General features: G+C 53.6%; 2 protein-coding genes across 2 annotated transcripts; one reads left to right on the top strand and one right to left on the bottom strand.

Annotated features, from left to right (window-relative positions):
• SPMIP8 (sperm microtubule inner protein 8) lies at positions 1 to 7,451 on the top strand. Its single transcript, XM_063112982.1, is given in 9 exon segments — positions 1 to 145; positions 941 to 1,189; positions 4,645 to 4,706; positions 4,960 to 5,134; positions 5,588 to 5,649; positions 5,772 to 5,838; positions 5,841 to 5,931; positions 6,302 to 6,334; positions 7,421 to 7,451. Coding segments are annotated over 8 exon segments (744 nt in total). The 5' UTR covers positions 1 to 145; positions 941 to 966.
• Positions 7,452 to 14,572: 7,121 nt separating this feature from the next.
• Positions 14,573 to 20,578, bottom strand: ZNF319 (zinc finger protein 319). The gene is made up of 2 exons (XM_063110955.1): positions 20,305 to 20,578; positions 14,573 to 18,391 (listed from the first exon to the last, which is right to left on the bottom strand). Exon 2 carries the CDS (start codon positions 18,132 to 18,134, stop codon positions 16,386 to 16,388), a length of 1,749 nt encoding a protein of 582 aa, XP_062967025.1. The 5' UTR covers positions 18,135 to 18,391; positions 20,305 to 20,578; the 3' UTR covers positions 14,573 to 16,385.
• Positions 20,579 to 21,103: the final 525 nt, after the last annotated feature.

The following is a 21,103-nucleotide window of genomic DNA, read 5'->3' as shown; positions in this document are numbered from 1 at the left end:
ATGGGCATTGTCTCTACACAAAGTTCCTTTAGTCTCCTGCTGTCCATAGGGCACTGGGTTCCAGCCCACCTCCTGTCTTCTTCTGCCTATTGAGCAGTCAGAAGAGAAGAAAGTCCTTATAAGCCTGTGCCCTGTGGATGAGGTAGCCGCTGTCAGTGGGTCAGAAGCAGTAAACCCTCTCTTCCCTCCTTGCAGTACTCTATTCCCTACCCCTCCCCATGCAGTCCCATTCCGAGGCAGCTTCCCCATGCCTTGTCACTATGCCCTCTGCCTGCTCCTCCGTAGCCCAAGGTCCTCTCTCCTCCTGCCCACCTATCTCCCACCTCCATCTCTAACTCAGGGTCAGAAAGTAAGCAAGCTGAGTGAACAAATTCTCACTAAGGTGTAAATGACTGAAAGTCTCCTGGGAATGTCTGCTCTTTAAAGGGAGGCATTGGGTAACCAGCAAGGCTTTTCTAGTTCAAATCTATCATCTCTGTCTCTTTCTTTAAAACTTTTCTCTGTCTCTTTGTAAAATTTGGGATAAACGCCATATACCTTAGCTAAGGCAAGTCCATAATCAGTCACCCAGAGGCATACAGCACACTGAGCTACATTCTAAACCCACTTACTGCTGCCTTTTCCTGCTCATTATTTAAGAACAGACTCAAACGCCACCTCTTTTAGACTGTTCCTTGAATGCTCCAACCCATTCTCCCCAGACACTCATGCTGTACTGACCTTCCTCACAGCCCTTAATGCATTTTATGTGTGAGGAGGGTGGAGGTGATGGGTGTCTCTCCGTTGTCTGAGTGTTCCGGCTGCCATAAGCAGAGCTCCTGAAAAAACAGCCTGGCACAAAGTAGGTGCTCAGTAAATGTTTGACAAGTAGACAAACCAGCACTGGCCAAGACTGGGTTTCTGCGCAGAAGGGTGTCTGGCTGGCATGAGCCAGGCTGAGCCCCTTTGTACCTCTGCTCCCCAGCTATGGCCCGCATCATCGACCTGGTGCCCTTGGACGATGGCTCCACCCACGTGTACGCCTCTCCAGCCATCCTGCTCCCGATGGAGCGACAGTGCAACCAGTTGGCTGGAGTGAAGCGGCAGCTCTACCACCCGGCCCTGCCCACCCTGCGCCGCATGGACATGGACACTGTCAAGGCCTGCCTTTCCGACGAGCACTGCCGGTCCACCACCTACTGCCGCAAAGGTCAGACCACCTCGCCTCCGCCAGCACCGGATCCCCCTTGGGCCTCTGGGGAAGAGATGGGTGGTTTTGAAGAGAGAGAGCTTGGAGAGAAAAGCCATGAGTGAGTGGCAGATGATAGGATTAAAGGGGCTGGTCCCAATTCTGCTACTCCCTGCCCAGGAAACCTAGGCAACGTCTGAGCCTCTTTTTCCTTTTCAGTAAAATGGCATGATGACAGGGCCTGCTTCACTCGGCTATTGCGAGGGTAAATGAGATAAGGCATGAAAAGCACTTAGAGCAGTGCATGGCACGTAACATGTGCTCAACAAATGCTGCTGCCCGTGTTGTTGCTGTTGTTATTGCTATTGGTATTTTTAATAGGGAGAAAACTGTGCAGAGGTCAGTAGTTGCAGTAGTAGGAGGAGTAATAATAGCAGCAATAACAGCTTCTGCCCAACCATCTCTCCATCCAGAAAAGGGAGAGAAAGACCCTTTCTTATATCTCCCATGAATGAGGAAAACGTGAGCCTTTGGGGTAAAAGGCCCTCATGGACCTACAGAATAACCCTGCATGGATCAAGAAGCTTGGGTGCAGAGGTAGGATGGATTTGGAAGGCATTTAGGAGATAAAGTCAACAGGATTCTGTGGCAGGGTGGGTAGGGTGGTGCAGGGGAGTCCCAGCGATACCTAAGTTCCGGCTTGGGTGACAGGCAGGTGAAGATGGCAGGGCCACGATGGGAAACACAAATGAGGGGCGTGGGTGGGGAAGCAGTGTCAGGGAAGGGCCTGCAGTGAGGGGGGCACCCACACCTGCCCCGTCTAAAGAGGGGCAGCTACCGGCTCCCACTGACTGCTGAGTGGGAAGGGTCAGCGAGGTCGTCAGTTCTTCCAATTTTCTGCTCCCAAGAGAAGCCAAGAATTTATACATGTTTAGGTAAAGCTCTGATTTAGATGTGTATTTTATTGTAAGCATATGCTTTTAATAAAAGAAATAAAGTCATGTGGAGTATACTAACATTTATAAAGCAAATGTATTTCACAGGGCCTAGTTTCCAAATCCCTGTGGTTTTGTGTATAACTTAACTTTTTAAAATTACGTATGGAAATGTTAAGCTTGCAAAAGACGGGAAACTCTCCCCAGGCTAAAGTCTCTGTTGTGGATATAGAATTGTAACACAGCAAAATTGCTGACTCTCAAGGACAGACCTACCAATTGATATGTTAAGAAAGTTGCTTTATTGTTACGTAAAAAAGTACTCAGGAAAACACAGAGTTTGCTAAGAACAAGCTTTTGTTGGTGGATCGGCTTAACCTTTTGCAAATTGCATTATGAATGTCACTTTGTTATTTCACTGATGTTACCAGCTTCTATTGTTAAACTATACTTAGCTATAACTCCATTTATGTTCCTTTTATGTAACTTCCTGGTCTGGAGAACAAATACAGGGAGAGAACCCCAGTTTGTGGTTAATTTCCCAAGGAGGAATGCCTCTCTCTTGAGGGTTCTGGGAAGTTAACCCCTTCGTGGTATCTCACTGCTCAGAAGAGATGGGCTTTGAGTAATCCTTTTTGCATCTCCACCACCCTGTGTGAGGCAAAGCAACAAAGTCATGATTTCAAAACTCAAAATGCCATAACAATGACAAGTCTCACTCCCATCCCCATTACAGGTAACCATTCTTAGTTTCTAATGTATCTTTTTCTGTTGTTTACTAATGTAAATACAAACATATATTCTTATGCTCCCTGACTTTTTATGATGAACATTTTCAAATAGAAAAAAGTTGAAATAGTACTATGAGCACCCCTTACCTTCCACCTGCTCTGACTGATATTTTGCATATATTTGCACTCTCTCTCTCTCTCTCTCACACACACACACACACTTTAGCACCTATGAAAGTTAACAATAATTTCATAATATCTAATATCCAGTCCATATTAAAATTTCCCCAATGACCAAAATGTGTCTCTTATAGCTCTAAAAAAATTGGGGGGGGGGGGGTGGAGAGAAAACCAGGATTCAATCTAGGATTGTGCGTTGCAATTGGTTATGTCTTTAGTCTTAGTCTAAAACTGTCCATCCATTTTCCATTTTCCCCCCATAGTACCGACTTTTTAATGAGTCCTAAACAGTTGTGTTGTAGACAGTCCCACATGGTGAACTTTTCCTCGTGGCTTTCTTTACCTTGTTAGTCTAGTTTCCATAAACTAGAAACTAGGTGTAGAGGCTTGATTAGCCGGGTTAAACACTGCTGGCCAGAATCTTTCACAGGTAATAAATGCCATTATGCTGCAGCAGGAGGTACATAATATCATTATCCAGCTATTCCTGCTGCTAAGTTTGATGATTTGGTTAAGATAGTGACCTGAATGAATATTCTTCTCTGCCTCCAATAGTCTAAGTTTTAGGCTCTAAAACAAACGGTAGCATGTGGTATACACTCTTCTGCACCTTGGAGATCTTGTATAGGGAACTTCCTCAATTTATTTTTAATCGCTGCATAATGAGGATGCACTATAGTTTATGTAACGAGTCATTTAATGACAGATACTTGAGTTATTTCTAATCATTTGCTATTACAAACGACACTGAAATGGGTACCCTTCTACATGCATCATTACTTATGCAGATGCAAAGTGGGATGAATTCCCAGAATTAGGACTGTGGGGTCAAAAGGCATGCATATTTATAATTTTGATAGATAATGCCAATTGCTCTCCATAGGCTCCAGTCAATTTATACCCCTTCTGGCAGTGTAGGACAAAGGGCCTGTTTCTGATAACTGCACTAACTTTTGGATAGTTTCCAATCTGACAGGTAAAAATTGGTATCTTAATATACTGTGGTTTGAATATACACATTTATCTTATTATTAATGAGGTTGAGTATCTTTTTATATGTTTAGGGTCCATTTGTATTTCCTGTATTCTCTTGTATTTGTGTGTGAACTACCTATGCATGTTGTTTACCCACTTTTCTTTTTCCTCTTTCTCTTTTGGTTTTTTTGGGGGGTTTTTTTTGGTCTTGATTTTGTAGCAGCTCTTTCAATATTAGGAAAATTGCCTCTCATCTGTAAATAAGTGGAAACTTTTTTCCATTTGTCTTTTGACACATTTTTGCCATGCAGAAGTTTATTTTTATGTAGTCAAAGTTATCGATCTTTTCTTTAAAGCTTCTGGATTTTGAATCAGAGTTAGTAAGGGCTTCCTCACTCCAAGGTTACAAAGGAATTTGCCCATGTTTTCTTTTAGTACTTCTATGGTTTCCTTTTTTACATTGAAATCTTTGATCTATTTGGAGTTTATTTTGTTGTAAGAGGTAAGATATGGATATCATTTTATCTTAAATTTTTAAAAGTCATCAAATATACATATTTCAAAACAATTTTAAAGCACAGTGTGAGCCAAACCTTTCTTCTGTGGGCCTGTAACCACTACTGCAGGAGACACCTCTCTTTCCTTCTTTCAACAGATGAGTTTGACAATGCCCACTTCACACTCCTCGGGATCCCCAATAAACCCTTGCAGTGCTTGGTGAGTGTCCTTTCCCCTGGCCCTGGGTTTGCTCAACCAGCCCCAAGCTCCTCTGGTTCTGGGCTCTGCTCCCAGAGCTCCTCCTCAGCTGCCTGCTTGGGACCCTCCACCCCAACTCCACCCCAGTCTCCTGCTCCAGACATCCTCTCCGTCAGATGGGCCATATGTCAGCTCAGGCCTATGGAGTGTTCTGGGATGGCCTCTCAGGCTCCCGCACATACCGCCGCAACCCTGACCCCCATCTCCCTGGCAGGACATCACAGCCACCGGCCGGAAGCTCGGAGACAGGTACCGCGAGGGAAAGCTGGCGCCCATTGCACCAGGCATCAACCGGGTGGACTGGCCCTGCTTCACGCGCGCCATCGAAGACTGGTCCCACTTCGTGTCCTCGGCCGGGGAGTTCAAGCTGCCCTGCGCAAGCAAGAGGGGTCAGTCTACGGGCCGCGGAAAATGCCCTGGGACGGGGGAGTTTGCCGGGCTGCGGGGCTAGAGCAGGGAGTATGGACTGCTGACTGCGGGCGGGGGTTGGGGGCGGCGGCGGGATCTGGCACAGACAGGGCGGGTAGCTGGACATCAGCTGGGGCACCTACGGCAGGCGGGACTGACACCGACTGAGGGACTTGGGGCTCTTCTTGGGGGGAGGAGGGAACAAATCTGGCCAGTGGGAGCCAGCGGGGCGGGGTGGTGGGAGAGGCTAGTTCTGGGACTGAAGGAGCAGGGTCTGGAGGTGGGTCTCTGTCCTGGGCGGGGTCTAGGTGGGGAACGGGCGGGGCTTGTTCTAGGATCCGGGGCGGGGCTCGGTCTGGGGGCGGGGTCTAAGTGGGGCGGGGCGGGGCTTGTTCTGGGACTGGCTGAGCTCAGGAGATGGGCTCTCTCCGCAGTCGAGGGTTTTAGCGGCTACGCGGTGCGGTACTTGAAGCCGGATGTGACCCAGAGCTGGCGAGTAAGGAAGGCCGCTCGCTGACCGGTTCCCGGGGCCCTGGTGGGGAGTGGCTAGCACGGGGTGGGGTGGGGGGTGGCGGAGAGGAGACCGAGGGCTCCAGTGCCCAGTTGCCCAGTGCCCAGGACAAAGGTCTCCGGCAGGGAGTGCGGTGTGGGGCGTGGGCAGGGAGTCCGTGCTCCCCCGGCTCACCAGCCCCCATCCCTGTGGCCCGTCCCAGTTCTGCCTCAACCAGAACCCCAGCCTGGACCGCTACGGACAGAAGCCCTTGCCTTTCGACTCCCTGTAAGTGATGCCACATGTTCCGGGACCCCATGCCCGGAGGAGGGAGGGGTGAGTCTTGGCCTGCTTTCCTAGCGCGCACCTAACGGCCCTTGAAAATGAGAGACCTGAGAAAAATTGACTGGCTCCAATACACCACGAGAAAACTGCAATTTCAAAATGAATAAATGTTTAATTCCTACCAAACAAAGCACCTCGCCATCCAGTCCCCGGCAATTCCACCCTTTCTGGAGTGGCGGCGTTAAGGTGGGGCTAGGTGCAGTGCAATCCTGGTGGGATGGCGGCGAGTAGGGGCGGCTCCTGAGTGGGAGTGAGGCGCCGGGAGAGGGTCGCCTGTCCCCACCTCCGCCTCATCCTCCTCGTTCTTTCCCAGGAACGCTTTCCGACGCTTCGGCTCCCTCTACAGGTAGGAGAATGATTCTCAGACTCCTCCACCCGCGGGGCCTGGCGAGGGAGGAGGTACCCTAGAACTAGGTCGTGTCGCGGGGCGTGAGCTGCTTTGCTCCGGAGAGATCGGCACCTGGCAAGAGCGCGGCCCCAGTGGGTGTGGGGGCAGGAGTGGAAGGGGGTGCGTATCCCACCAGGTTTGGCCCAGAGGAGGCCAAAAGGGGGCGGGGGGCGTTACCTGGGAGAGTAAACAGACACTAAGAAACGTAATGGAAATAGCCAGGAATCTGCCTCCTAGGATGTGGACAGGTCTTAAGGAAGGGGTCTGGTGTTCCCACCACTGCCACTCCATAAGCGAAGGCTTGGAGATGGGAATGAGCATGGGGAGTGGTACACGATATTCAGACATCGCCCTAATTTAGCCATCTTCCACCTCTCCCCATTTTGTGCACTTAGCAACGTCAGACTCCTTGATACGACCCAAACCCACCAACACAACCAAGCACTCTTCCACACCTTTGCATGTGCTGTTTCAGTGCCTAAATGGCCCTTCCTCCTCTGCCTGGAAAACTCCTCCTCACCCTTTAAAGTCCAGCCCAGATGTCCCATCATCTTGACATCTTCCCCGACCCTCTGCCTCTCCACACCAGCGCACACTTCCTCCGATTGGTCACCTTCTGTGATCCCTACCTTACAGCAGCCAGACTATTGCATTCTCATTACTGGTGGAAAGTTGCCTCCCTCTCCCTGTGCACACAGGAAAAAGCTTTCTGATTTTTACTACTGTATGATGCCTGACAGAGTAGGTTTACTAAATAATTGAAAAATGGGTGAAGCAGTTCATGGTTGGGGATCAGTGGGAGATAAGGTTGAGGCAAACTGAAGGCGGGGCAGGTTGAAAACCAAGGAGAACAGGCCAAAATATACAAAAAGAAATAGGGAGCCAATGAAGGCTCTTGAACCTCACAGAGGCTGGATGGAAGCTGCATTTTCAGAGCCTTGAGGTCAGGAAGGGGGATCTTGGAGGAAGGCCTAAAGAAGGACAGAGTGATTTTTCCTCAGGACACCCTGGAGGCCCCCATCTCACCCCTATTTCTTTCTACAGTCGTGTCAACTACCTGACCCCCTGGCATTAATCCGTGAAAAGGAGGCCGCCCCCCAAGCTGCTGGACTGTGCCATCTCAGGTCCCCCAGCAGCACAGAGGGCATGTGGTAGTACCACCCATCTCCCCAGGAGTTAAGCATGACTAAAAGTAAACCTAATGCTCCCTCAGGAAGGCGTGTGTGTGGCGTGCATGTGTGCCTGTGTATGTGTGTGGTTGCAGAGGCTGGGAGAGGGTCAGGACCACGGGATGACCCTTGCCTGTCCGTGTCAACTCCTGGAGGACTGGTAGGAGGCTGGAAAAAAGATGTTTGGTGACCCTGGGGGGAGAGTCACAGGCTAAGCCCCAAGGCCCAGTCAGGGTTGAGGTGCAAGGGTATGCCCGGGAGGTAGGTGTTCCTTGTGCTCCTGTCCCCTGCTTGCAGCCCCAACCCCAAACCCCCTCCACCTCACATCCTGAACTTAAGCCCTAAGGAGAAAGGGAGGGGGTTAGAAAGGGATTTTTAGGTGCCTCTTTCTGAAGTCCTCACCATCTTAGTGTGCTCTAGGGGTTTTCCCTATGCCCGGGTCCCCCTGAAGGGGTAGAAGCAGGTTCTGGGGGGCTGGTCAGGCCTATGGCTTCTATGCCTGGCAAAGCAGCAGAATGCAGAACATAAACCTGGATGAGGTGCTTGAGAGCCACTCACAGAAGAAAGTTCCCTGCTTCCCAAGTCACCGCCAATAAACATATCATCTAAGCAAAAAATTGTCTGCTCTATCACATGACTTCAGGTCTAGCCCTCCTCTGCCCACCAACCTACCTAAGCCCTTCCTGTGAAAGGAAGGCATGATGTCCTGGGGACAGCCATGGGGACTCCAGAATAATCCCACTCAAAGGGGCTAAGGAAAAGTGTCTAAACATGGTTAGGAGTTAGGGCAGCTAGCATTTGTACTTAGCTCCAGGACCTTCCAGATACCCCACACTCACCCCACCTGTGGCCAGCCTGCAAGCACAGGCCCGGATCAGGATAAATAGCCACCAAGCTAAAGAACTGTCTGTACAGGATTTCTGGGATCCCTAGACCTCTTGAAATTGTGTGCAAAATCATGAGCCCACCTGCATGTGCATTTTCCATAGAAAGGCTCCTTGTTTTCATGATTCTCAGGAAAGTCAGTGCCCATAAAGGTTAGGAAATCCTGGTTTACACCCTCTCCATCCTCATCTGCTAACACTTACTGGGCACCTATTGCATGCAAGGCCAGGGTCTCAGGTAGGAGGAATTTAGAGAAAAATACCACCTGCTCACTTTTGGACCATGTTACTGTTCAGAACACATTATCATCTGATCTATTATTTCCTCTAGGCCTTACAAGCACTCTAGAAAGTGAGCAGAACCAATGCTACCCTATTTCACAGATGAGAAAACTGAGGCCCAGATCAGGGAAGTAGTTAGCCTTAGGCCAAACTCAGAACCCAGGACTCAAAGCAAGTCTCAGCACTTAGCATAGTATCCACATATAGTTTGTGTTCAATTTTTGTAGAATAAATTATTTCTCAGAAATCTGGTCTTTCTGCTCAACCTTGGGTAATAAACAAAAAGATGGGTTGCATTGTTTGATATGCAGACAGAGCCTGCCTTACCGACTTGGGGCTGGTTTTAATTTCTTTTAGGGGCAGAGATGACGATCATTGGCCTTATACCGAGGTGAGGGACAATGGTGTCTGTCTCTGTCCTCAAGTATAAGGCTCTGCTGAAAACAGAGCATGAGACAGGAGCCTGGGGAGGAGTAGATGGGAAGTAGTAAGCAGACCACAGAGTCCATTTCTCCTCAGGGGCCTGGTGAGGACATATCTAGCCTCTGCCATTTCATGCAGGAAGAATCCCTTTCCGCTAAGTCCAGCAGGCAGTCCAGGCTGCCTTGAACCTTGGGAAGCCATTAGCAGAGCTCCCCACGATATCAGAGCCACATTCCACAGCCCCAAGTGTCCCCTCCAAATGACAGCTCAGAGAAGAGATGGATTTGCCCAAGGCTCACAGTGAAGATGCCAGAGTCCTGGCCTGGGTGAGAAGGGACAGCCAGAGAGCTCCGGTGAGCGTGCTGAAGATGAAGCATGCAGGAGGGAATTAGTGACTGGGGTGCTTTCCTGGTCCTGCTTCTTTGACACTGTATGACTGGGCAAGTGCCTTCTGGAATGTGGCCCAGCAGACATTTGAGGCCTGTGCCTGGGCCATGCCCTGTGCTGAGTACTGGGGGGACACAGACAAGATGCCATCCCTGCATGTAAGGTGCTTCCATTCCAGTGGGAGAGAAAGGCAGGCCCAGACAATCCAAACCTCAAAGCAGAAGGTGACAGTGTGAGCTGCCTAGGCTCCTTGGGCTGTGTTGCTCCAGCCCAAGATGCTGCGAATGGAAACCTACACCAGCAATTTAATTAAAGGTTTTTGCCCACTGATTGTACATTTTATCCTAATTTCTTGTTATAAAAAAATGTGTGCCTAAGAATAAAGGAAACACAGAGTAGATAAGCCTAAACAAGCCTGATTTAGCATGGACTTTCTATTTTTCAGTGGAAGGCAATGCATTAAGCACTTTGCAGGCCCCATGAGGTAGATAATTTTAGACCCATTTTAGAGATGATGAGATAGACTTGGGGAGGTTAAGTGACTGGCCCAGGATCACACAGCTGATGGTTGGCAGAGATGGGGATTAGAGTCAGCCTGCCTGACTCCCCGCCTGTGGCTGCCACACTCCACCCCGCCTGTGGCTGCCTTCCTGCTATGAGAGAGATGCAAGCCAAGAGTAAGGAGGAAGCCAGAGAGGGCTTCCTGGGGATGGGGGTATCTGACCAGGGCTTAGAGGAAGGATAGGATATTCCATCAGAAAGCTCTTTTGGGGTTGCTTGGAGTGGCAGAGTCTGCAGGTTGAGAATCCCACCTGGAGGCCAGCGGCCAAGAGATGGAAAGAAGCCCCACCTGCAACCAGCCTGGGCCACTGTCACCTGTCACCTGTCGTGACCTCCTCTCGGCCTCCAGGGGCTCTTATTATAAGTAGATCACATCAGAAATCCTCCCTGCAACCATGGCCTTGGGGACAACCCAGCCTCTGTGGCCTCACCTCTAGGCCTTCCATGCCTGACCCCAATCCACTACCCTGGCCTTTTACCCCAACACAAACCGCAGTCTCCAAACCTTTGTGCAAAGCCTTCCTTCCACCAGAAATGCTTTCCCCACATCTTCCTATGCAAATCCCACTCATTCTTCCAGGCAGGCATCTCTCAAATCCTCCCTTCTCCCCCTACTCTTCCCTAAGACCACGAAGACAGGGACCACAGCTGTTTCAGGGGACCAATTCATGCCCTCTGGCCCACAGTGGGCTCACTTGCCATCTTCTCTTATTTCTCCAAATGGATCTGGGGCTCAGGAATGCGTCCTGGAGTCTCCCAGAACCAACATCCGGATCTGGACTAAATGACAAAACTACTACAAAGTAATTGTGGTGTTTATTACAAAGTAGCATGTAAAACACACATCCTAACCCAGGGCCTAGGGCTGACAGTAGGGAGGTGCAGGGATGGAGTGAGGGTCCAAGCCGAGGGCAGGGAGGGGTGGGGGCCAGGGAGGACTCTTGCATGTATTTTGTGCTAGATATCAGCAGTTTTGACATTTTTTGAACCTACCTTTTGATACACAAAAACCTGAAAACTCTCTCTGAAGACTTCTTCTGAAGTCTTTCTCTCAAAAACTTCATCTGAAGTTCTTGCTCCATGCCTTGTAGCATTAGTTCAGTGTCTGTAGACAGCGGGTGCTCAGTGATGCTTGCAGATGAACAAAGGCAGGAATGCAGACCCCAGATGGGGTTGGTCCCCTCCCACCCCATCCCTCTTCTTGACCTCCTTTTCAGGACCCCTAGGAGGACTGAGCATTCCTGCGGGATCTTTGTAGATTTCAGAAAATTAATAGCAGCCAAGGCTTTTGCTGGAAGCATGACCTTCAAGGAACAAGAAACCACCTGCTGGAGGATGGGATGTGGAGCTTGCCATGGAAGAGCCTGGCCCAGGCTGGGAGACCTTGGGCAAATTTTCTTGACCTGAGCAGCCCATGGTCCCATCTGAGGCCTGGTTTGGAGGTGGGAAGGAGGACTGGGGGGCTGTGGGGTCAGGATGGAGGACTGGAGACCAGGAGAAGATTCTCCACAGTGACACCCAGAGAAGCCTAGGCCCTTTATGGAGCTGCCTTTCCACATATGGGAAGATGGAGCACAATGGCTTGAATCCTTCAAGGAGCTGAGAGCAGGTGGAGGGGCTGCCCACCCTGCTGCCGGATGGTAAGGAGCTTTCCTGCTGTCCTGGCTAGACCCGACTCCGGGAGCATTCCTGGCCGTTGTTCCTGGTTTCCTGGCCAGCAAAGGGTGCGTTAGAGCCAGAGCCCCAGGCTGCAGTGGCTGGAGCTAGAAGCCTGCATGGTTCAGACCACAGGGCTGTCCTGGCCCTCCTGCCTGTCCTTTACCTGTGTGCAGGTACCAGGCTCACCTGGCGAGCCCCCATGATTCCAGGACACTTTCATCACTATCCATGTGGCTTTGGACAATGCTTGGATCTCTTACAAAGCTACACAAAGGGAACACTCATGTCCTCTCTGCCCACCCTCCAGGGACTGCCTAAGGCTCAAGCCGCCTGGTAGATGGGAAAGGTCTTGTGAATGGTGTGTGCTGGGGCGGAGGGAGCCCTGAATTTCAGATAAGAGGGCGGGTCTGGCTCCATCTTGCCTCTTACCTCCCAGTGCTCTGCTTTCCTGAGTGGCCACTATGTGCCAAACACGTCACACAGGTCATTTCACTGTGCCCTCACCCTAAGCCTCAGAAGACAGCATTACTGCCTCCATTTCACAGATGAAGAAACTGAGGCTCAGAGAGGTTCAACACCCTGCCCAAAGCCTTGAGCCAATGTGTAGCAGAGGCAGGACTCTAGCCAAGTCTGCCTGTGGTGCTCTGAACCAAGACCCTACGCCACTGCCACCAAGGTTCATGAGCACAGGCTCCACCCCCAGAGCAGGGTCCTCTCCCCGTGTCCCCCTGCAGAGCCAAGCACAGAGCCATCCACATGGTGGGACATTGAAAAAGCTGTCGAGATAATGGGCTCCCTAGGAACATCCCCAGCCTGCACTGGCACCGAAGTCTAGGACCCAGGAGAATATCCTCCCCATCCCCCACCTTGGTAGTGCCTCTTGTCAGGGGGAAGGAGTGAGTAACTCCCAAATGTGTGGCTTTTGTCGGTCTCTCCCTACTTCCTCCTCCTTCCTCCCAGCTCCAGCCCTCATCCAGGTGTCAACCCTCACCCCAAGGCACCACCCTCTTCCCATCCTATCAGTGGCTGGTAAAGGGAATTGTTACCCAGAGACTAAAGAATATAGTACTAGTTTATACTCCTAGTCACAATGTCTGAAGTTTCCCTCTTAAAATGCCATGCACTAAAAGAGAAAGACTTTCATCAGATATGGGACACTGGAACCTGTGGCTGTCCTGTAGATTGGGGTTCCTGGGTGGGTCAGTGGAAGAGATACCTGGTGTATGGCCAGATGCTGTGAGCAGCTACTTAAGCCAGTTTATGCTGTTTCTGTCACTTATAACTGAGAGAGACCAGGCTGGAACACTGAAGGCGAGCAGGCTGGAGGCCAGGAGGGGCAGGAAGGGAAAAGGGGGACACAGTTGATCCTGTCACCTTTCCAGAATCAGAGCAGTGGGTCTATAATGACCCTCAGAGACCCCTGTTTTAAATGGGGAACAAGGCCCCAAGAGGGCCAGAGACCGGCCTCAGCCACTTGTTACCAAAGGGCCAGGACTCAAACCAGAGCATCTGGGATTCTGGGCGAGGGCTCCTCTCACTGCCCTGGTTATAGTCTAGGCTGTAGCCCAGAGGCTAAGGGCCCATAGGGAGCTATAGGAACCCCACTGCTTTGTGAGAGGGGAGTGAGGGTGGAGACACAGGAGGAAAAAACCATCGCAGGCTCCATGTGAGCTTAGCCATGCCAGCCAGGGCTCCTTCTGCCCTGGCACACACAGATTGTCATCCATTCAAGAAGGACAACCTGAAACTATAGTTATAAAGTACCAAGCACATGCTGGTGCTTTCCAGGAGCCTCTAGGAGGTAGATGGGTTTTGCCCGAGGTCACACAGCTAGAAAGCAAGCCGGGACTTGAGCCTGCCACAGACACAAGGGGACCTGGGCATCCTCTTGTTAAGAGGTAGAAGACTGCAGGAAGGAACCACACGGCTACTCAAGGGTGGGGTCCTCCCGGGACTACACACAGAAGAAAACAGAGGAGCATGGGTCTGGGTTACATCTGGGGTTCCCCTGCCTTTCACTAAGCCTTCTGCACCCAGTTTTTGGGCCTCCTGCAGTGTTGACACCTCCTTGTCCTTTTAACTTTCTACCCTCACTCCTCTCCACTCTGGGCAGGGTGTCCCTGCTGACCACTCTCCACTGGCTCTCAGGCGCCCAGACCTGGGGGGCTGTTTCTCCCTCTCTCCCCTCCCCACCCTCACTTTTGAGCAATGGAAAGATCCTGAGTTGCAATTGGCCACTGGGATAGGGTGGGGTACGGGAGAAAAGGTGTGTAGGAGGGGCTGAGGTGGGAGGTGCTGGGCTGGGTATGCAGAAGGGCCACCGTGAGACAGGGTGAGTGGCAGTGGGGTGACAGAAGGACTGGCTGGGTTCCCTTCTGCTCCAGACAGGCCCCTTCCATGAGCTGCTAGTCCTTCATTCAGGGGCTGCTGTTAAACCCCAAAGAGGTCAAGAGGCTGTGGACCCATTCCGGACGGCCCCAGGTGGCCTGCGGTTGGTACTGCCAGGATCTTCACAGCTGGGACCCTGAGACTCTATTTAATTCTCACAACCAAGCAAGGCAAGGATTACTCTCCCCATTTTATAGATGAAGCGACTTAGTCCCAAAGAGGTTAAGCGACTTGCCCAAGGCCACACAACCAGAACTTTCAAAGCTCAGGACTCAAATCCAGCCCCAAGTTCCAGTCCCCAACCTGCCACCCTGGCCTGCATACATCTCTCTGCCTCTCCACGTCCCATCATTCCCCTGGGGAAGAAGGACCAGAACAAGCCATGGTTGGGTCTGTGATGGTCAATGTCTTTACTTCTAAAGCATACATTGGACTCACTATATATTAACATCAAAAGTGGCTACCTAAAATGAAGTCATTCTTTTTAAAAATCCAAATTCTCACATTTTTATATAAGATCCAAAATGACATGAAATTAAACTATACAGTGTTATGAATAGTATAACAAACTGCTTTTAGAAAGCAAAATGAAAAGAAAAAATTAGCAGTCAAGACTGTTATAAGCCTGGGTTCCATGTCTTTTGAGGCATCGTGACTGAGAGCCAGCACCGAGGGGAAGGACCAGTCCCTCTCTGCAGGCACAGGAGGGAACCCAGTCAGTAGAGGCTGACGTGGCTGTTCAGACTTAAGGTGAGAGAGAGGCAAGGTAGCATCCCCCTGCCTCTCTGGGCCCCTGGTGTGTGCACTGGTTCATCTTCTTTTAAGACACACAACCAGGGACTCAGTCTGGCTAGAAGAGGTCAGGGGGCTGAGCTGGGTTCAAAATGATTATTTTGATAATAAAGTCTTTCTCAGCTTCCCAAGGAGAGCCCTGGCTGTCCAGCGATGTTGACCGACTCCTTTCACCTGCCAGGCATGCTGCCTGCTGTTTTCCTTAACCCACTTCCTCTTCCCATTCCCTAAGCCCTGGATACCCTCTGTTCCACGAGCCCCATGGGCAGCCTGAGACCTAGGGGGACTCCAGGAGGACCCAAAGGAGAACGCTCTTCCCTTTGAAGTATCTGGATGTTGTCCAGGACATCTTGGTGGCATGAGACTCCTGGGGTACAGACCAGCAGCCAGACTGATGGGAAGCGGAGGGTATTCCCATGGGCTGGGAGGGCACTGTGGGGTCAGAGACCATTCTCCCACCTTGGGTAGCCAGGCCTGGTCTTGGCCCTGAGGCAGGGCTCGGGTGAGCTGATTGGGGTCTTGCCCCTGACACTTTGGTTCACGCAATTCGGGGGGAGGACACTTGTTTGCATCTGCTAGGGAGATCACAGGCTTGGCTCTGCTCCCTCCCAGCCATGTGTGGTCTAACACCAACAGTTCTGTCTGGCTGAGAGTACATTCCCCACCACAGGTCAGAACCACACTGCAAAGGTGGGAGGGATGCTTCCAAAGCATGGGATTAACCATCAGCACAAACAGGCTGCCTTTCTTCCTTTGTCCAAGGACAGCACTGTCCCTGGCTGGGGGTGTCACAAAGACTTCTCTGATTCACCCCTTCTGGCTGGGTCGACTGGTCTGCAGGCAGACTCAGCCCTAAGACTCCCATCCTATACATTTCACCTGTCAGAAACCTGGGGGACACATGGCCCCTGGCTGGAGCACACAGAGAGGACTGCGGCTAACCATCTGCCTCTCTGGTTCTTAGGGCTACATCACAAAGCTGCCTTCTTCCCCAAACAGCAACTTGAGGGGGATGTCCTATGCCCAGCCCACCTCCGGGGTCCAGGCCTTTCTCCCAGGCTCTACCATGACCATCCTCTTTCCTAACCTACTAGTTTCTAATTAGGTTGAAAGATTGGGAAGATTGGGCTGGCAGCCCCCATCCTTGTGGCAGGCTATTTGATTTCCAGCCTGGTTCCAGTTCCCCAAGGGTGAGGGAGGCTGATGGCTCTCAAGAAAGTGAATCCTGTGATAGCAAAGGTTTATGGAATCATGACCGGCCACAGCAATCTAGTTCCCCCCACTGCTGAGCGCCCACACCACCACCTGCCCAGTACCCCTTTTATCCTCACTCTCAGGGCCTCAGAACACTGAGCTGGGCGGGGAGCTTGGCACAATGCAGCTGTGTGGAGGCTAGGCTGGCCTGGGCCTGCTGGGGGCCATGGTGTGGACACAGGGAAGGGTGGTAGGGACCGTGGCGTGGACTCAGGGCAGGCAGGCAGCTACCTGGTAGGCGCCCTCTGCCGCAGCGGCGGCGGCACTATGCTGTGCACTGTGTTCCTGCAGCAGGGCCACGTCCAGGAAGCGCTCACCACACCACACGCACTTGAACTGCTGCTCGCGGGCATGCACGCCCTGGTGCTTGTTGAGATGCTCACGCTGCTTGAAGGCCTTGTCGCAGTTGGGGCACTTGTAGGGCTTCTCGCCCGTGTGCACCCGCCGGTGCCGCTGCAGGTCCGATGCGTACTTGAAGCGCTTCTCGCAGTCCGGGCACTTGAGTGGTTTCTCACGGGCCGGGTCGCAGCGGTGCTGCACAAACTCCGAGGAGGAGAAGAAGCGGCGCTCGCACAGTGTGCAGCGCAGGGGCTTCTCGGCCGCTGCGCAGTGGGCCAGCTGGTGCTTTTGCAGGGCCGAGGCCCGCTTGTAGGCCTTGTTGCACACAGGGCATTTGAAGGGCCGCTCAGCCGTGCCCGGCAGGCACTTGTGCCGCAGCAACTCAGCCGACTGGTCGAAGCCCTTCTGGCACACAGGGCACTTAAAGAGAGTCTCGAGGGTGTGCACGTGCTGGTGGTAGAGCAGGTGGCTGGGCTGCCCGAAGCCCTTCTCGCACAGGCCGCACTTGAAGGGCTCCTCAGTCTTGTGCGTACGCCGGTGCCGCATCAGTGCATACTGCTGCTTAAAGCCCATGGGGCACAGGTCACACTTGAAGGGTCGCTCGGCGCTGTGTGTGCGCTCATGCTGCCGCAGGTCTGACGGCCGCTTGAAGGCCTTCTGGCACTCCCCACAGCGGAAGGGCCGCTCACCGCTTGGCGTGCATGGGTGCTGCAGCAGCTCCGACGACTCCTTGAAGTGCAACTCGCACACATTGCAGCGGAACAGGTGGTGCTCACCTGAGTGCGCATACATGTGGCGCACCAGGTGGGAGCGGTGCTTGAAGGTCTTCTCACAGACTGCGCATTTGTAGGGCCGCTCCGAGCTGTGCGTGCGCTTGTGATGCACCAGGTGGGACGACTGGCTGAAGCTCTTGTCACACAGCGTGCACTTGTAGGGCTTTTCACCTGTGTGGATCCGCTCATGCCGAGAGAGCTCTGACAGGTGCTTGAAGGGTTTCTGGCAGATGGGGCAGCTATAGGGCTTGTCAGCCTGTTCAGCAGGGGTGACAGCAGCTGGTGGAGGGGCTGAGGGTAGTGATGGGGCAGCCGTGGTGGCCGGCTCAGCTGCCTCAGCTGGCTTATAGGTCTTCTCACAGATGGAGCATTTCACAAGGCCACTGTGCGCACTGTGGTGCTGCGCCAGTGAGGTAAGAAGTGAGAAGCCCATTTTGCAGACGCCGCAGACAAAGGGCTTCTGTTCAGCCTGTACACACTGGTGCTCCAGCAGGTCAGTAGCCTGATGGAAGATCTTGAGACACTGTGTGCACTGGAACGAGCGGTCATGGCCCGCCAGGCACTGGTGCTCATGTGGGCTGGACAGGTGTGTCAGGTCATGACCACACACACCGCATTTAGGGCCCGGCTCACCTGCTGCCTGTAGAGGTGCATGTTGTGGGGGCTGCAGGCCTGGGTCGGGCTGCAGGAGGATGCCATAGACAGCACAGCCCAGGGGGTTCTCAGCTGTGCCCGGGGGTAGCGTGTGCTCGGCCAGGGCCGGTGGTGGCTCTGCATGGTGCTGAGGTTGTGGTGGCTGTGGCTGCTGCGGCTGCGTCTGTGGTGGCTGCTGCCAGCTTTCCGACATGCTTGGGAAGATGAAACAGGGTTTGGAGAGTAATGGCTTCAGTTTCCCGCTTAAGGTAACCCAACCCAGAGAGAGAAGCTGCCCAATCTCAGGGATGGACAAGGACCTCAGACAAGGCACAGAAGAGGGACTGGTCAGACAGCCCAAGTCATTGACCAAGAAGACAGACTACAGGGCTCTGTCTACTGGACAGGGGGGCTCTTCAAGGCAGGGTCCCAGCAATGCCAGGGAGGCTCTGCCTTCCCCAATGATCGATTCTGTAGGGAAGAGAGAAATCATGAGCTTCAGGCAGGAACAAGCAGCCATTCCCTGGGCCCTGTCCCCTGTTCTGCCTGCACTCACCACATAGACCTAAACCACACCAGGGAAGGGAGAGATGCTCAGCAGTGGGAGACCTGCTCCCTTCATACATGACAAAGAAGTGTGCTGGCAGCTCAGCTCCTCCAGGCAAAGGAGATGATGGCTGTCTCCACTCCCGCCCACCTCAGTTCCCCATCCTTGGGCTAGGGCATCCCAGCTTCCATGAGTCCCTTCCAGCTCTTTAATCAGGTGTCTCATAGGTGAGAGTCTGGGTGATTGTCCATAATACAGAGGCCTCTCTGAGGCCTGCCAGCACCTCTCCCATTGCCACCTTGAGTCTCAACCCAGGACAACACGGCTCAGAGAAACAGCCTGCTGGGCTGAAGAGGCCAGACCTCCCAGTCTGAGAACCCATGGGCAAACGGCCTCTGGCAGTCAATATTTAGGACAAGTACATGGAACCAAGGACCATCTCAAAACCCTCTCCTGTGAGGGCTGGCCCTCAGCTATCCCCCAGGGCCCTCTACCCTGGCCACATGCTTGTTCTCTTTCCACATGACAGGACAGATGGCTGTACAGGGACCTGAGCCAATGGATGATGGGAGTTAGGGTCCATAGACCCACCCAGCCTCGATGTCCACACCACAGAACTTCCTCTCTCTAAGTCATCTCCCAGAGGCCCCCCCCAAAAAAAAACCCACACAAAAAAGTCCTAAATCCTCTGAATCTCTAACAGTATGAAGGCCTGCAGGAAAATGTACGAAATTGCACTGGTCTGCCTCAGCAATGCAGGATGTGGCATGCTAACCACAGAACATTTCTCTTCATCACCTTTGTGGAGACAACCCCGGTCCCTTGCTCCAAGTCTATAATATTCTCGGTAATCAATGGAAAGTAAAGCCCATCCAACAGGCAAATCTCTAACTCACCACTTTGTGGCAGCATAAGGTAATGCCAGGAAGAGGGAGAAACTTTGAGTCAAATGCAACCCACTTCCAGGTTCCCAGCTCATCTCCCTCTTACATATAAAAGTTTATAAGTTGTCTCCTGAGCAGAGGAAGAAGGAAGGGGATGCCTTTACAAGCCAGCCTGGCCTCTAACTGTTCCACCAAAGAAACTTAAGAGTCAGGCTAAAGGCTGTCACCCTCAGCATCTTCTGGGAAGAAAAGGAAAGGAACCGCTGCTCTGGGTGGAGGCAGCAGGTTGCTTGAGAAAGCAGGTGCAGCTTGGTAATCTAAGTCTTCCCAGGACAGGGAGGGAGAAGGTGGGCTGCTCTAAGCATCGCCTAGGTCCCACTGTGCAAAACCAACTGGTTTTTTTTTTTTTTTTTCTTCTTCTTCTTCTTCTTTTCTGGCTTGAATGGCTGCCAGACCCAGGGTCCCCAAACCTTAGCCCACAACCCCACTCCTACCCCGGCCCTCCACCAGGAAGGTGCAGCCAGATAGCCTCTCTGATCACCCCGCAAAGGGGAGGAGAGGTGAGGGAAGGGGAGGTAAAGGGGAGCCCCCCCCACCCCGCGCTCCACCCCAGCCCTTCCTCCTCCCTGGGAAACCGAATGAAAGCCGATCACCTTCGCCCAGCCCTGCCCGCCGGCCCAGCTGGGCTGCGTCCTGTCAGCCCTCGCCCGGGATGGCCGGCCGCTGCGACCCGAGCGCGGGCCCCGCGGGCGGCCGGACCCGCGTAAGGCCCCAGGGCCGCAGGCCGGGCCCGGGAAGACGCTGCGCGTCGAGGCCTGGCCTGGGCCGCCCAGAAGCTCAGGAGGCCGCCGGGTCGGGCGGGAGAGGAGGGGGGCGGCCGAGCCGGCTGCGGATGGGGTGCGGCGGGCGCGGGAGTGGCCCCGAGACGCGGCCCCGGGCGCCCCGCCGCTCACCTGCTCCAGGCCTCCCGCCGGGCCAGGCGCGGGGCGAGCGGCGACCGGCTGCTCTCTCGGCCGCCCCTTTATTCCGGCTCCATCAGCAGCGGCGCGGCCTACGCGCGGTGCCAATCCCCGGCCTTGCGTAGCGGCTGCGGCCGGCCCGGGGGCGGGGAATGGGCTAGCGGCGGCCGAAACGGAGGAAGCGACGCGCGCGGCCGGGGTAGCGGGGCCGGGGCGGAGGAGCGCCGGGAGGGCGGGCGAGCGGACCGACGGACGGACGGCCTTGCTGAGACGGGCGGACTGGCGGGCGGCGCGGGGCCAGGGAGGCGGGGCCGGGGGGAGGAGCAGCAGCCCGGGCGGCAGTGGCGACGGCCGCTGCGGTAGGAGCCGGCGGCGCGGAGCGAGTCCGCCCCCTGCCGGGGACCCCGCGGCCAGCCGGATCGGACACGCAGGGTGCACGGGGCGGGTCTCGAGTCGCCAGGCCGGCGAGCCTCGGCCGACAGAGGGAGGGCGCTCCGTTCGTGACCACCCAGCTCGGCCCTAGGGGAGGGGCTCTGGGGCCCGCCCCCGGCCCGACTCTGCACCAGAGAGGAGGGGTCTCCTATATCCTCTGGTCCTCTGGAATTGATCTGCCTTTAACCGCTCAGGTTGGCTCTTACGGGGGCGGCCCCGGGGATCGAACTCTGGGCCAGTTTCAGGAGAGAGATCTGGGACCTCTGATCCTGGCCGGGCGGAGAGGGCAGGGATCTCCACTAGATCTACTGCGCTGACCCAAGGACCGTGGTGTCTGGGATGTCTGGTCCCTGGTGGCTGC

Source organism: Cynocephalus volans, chromosome 10 (assembly GCF_027409185.1).
Source record: "Cynocephalus volans isolate mCynVol1 chromosome 10, mCynVol1.pri, whole genome shotgun sequence".
Taxonomy (NCBI): Eukaryota; Metazoa; Chordata; class Mammalia; order Dermoptera; family Cynocephalidae; genus Cynocephalus; species Cynocephalus volans.
This window is presented reverse-complemented; position numbering and strand designations above follow the sequence as displayed.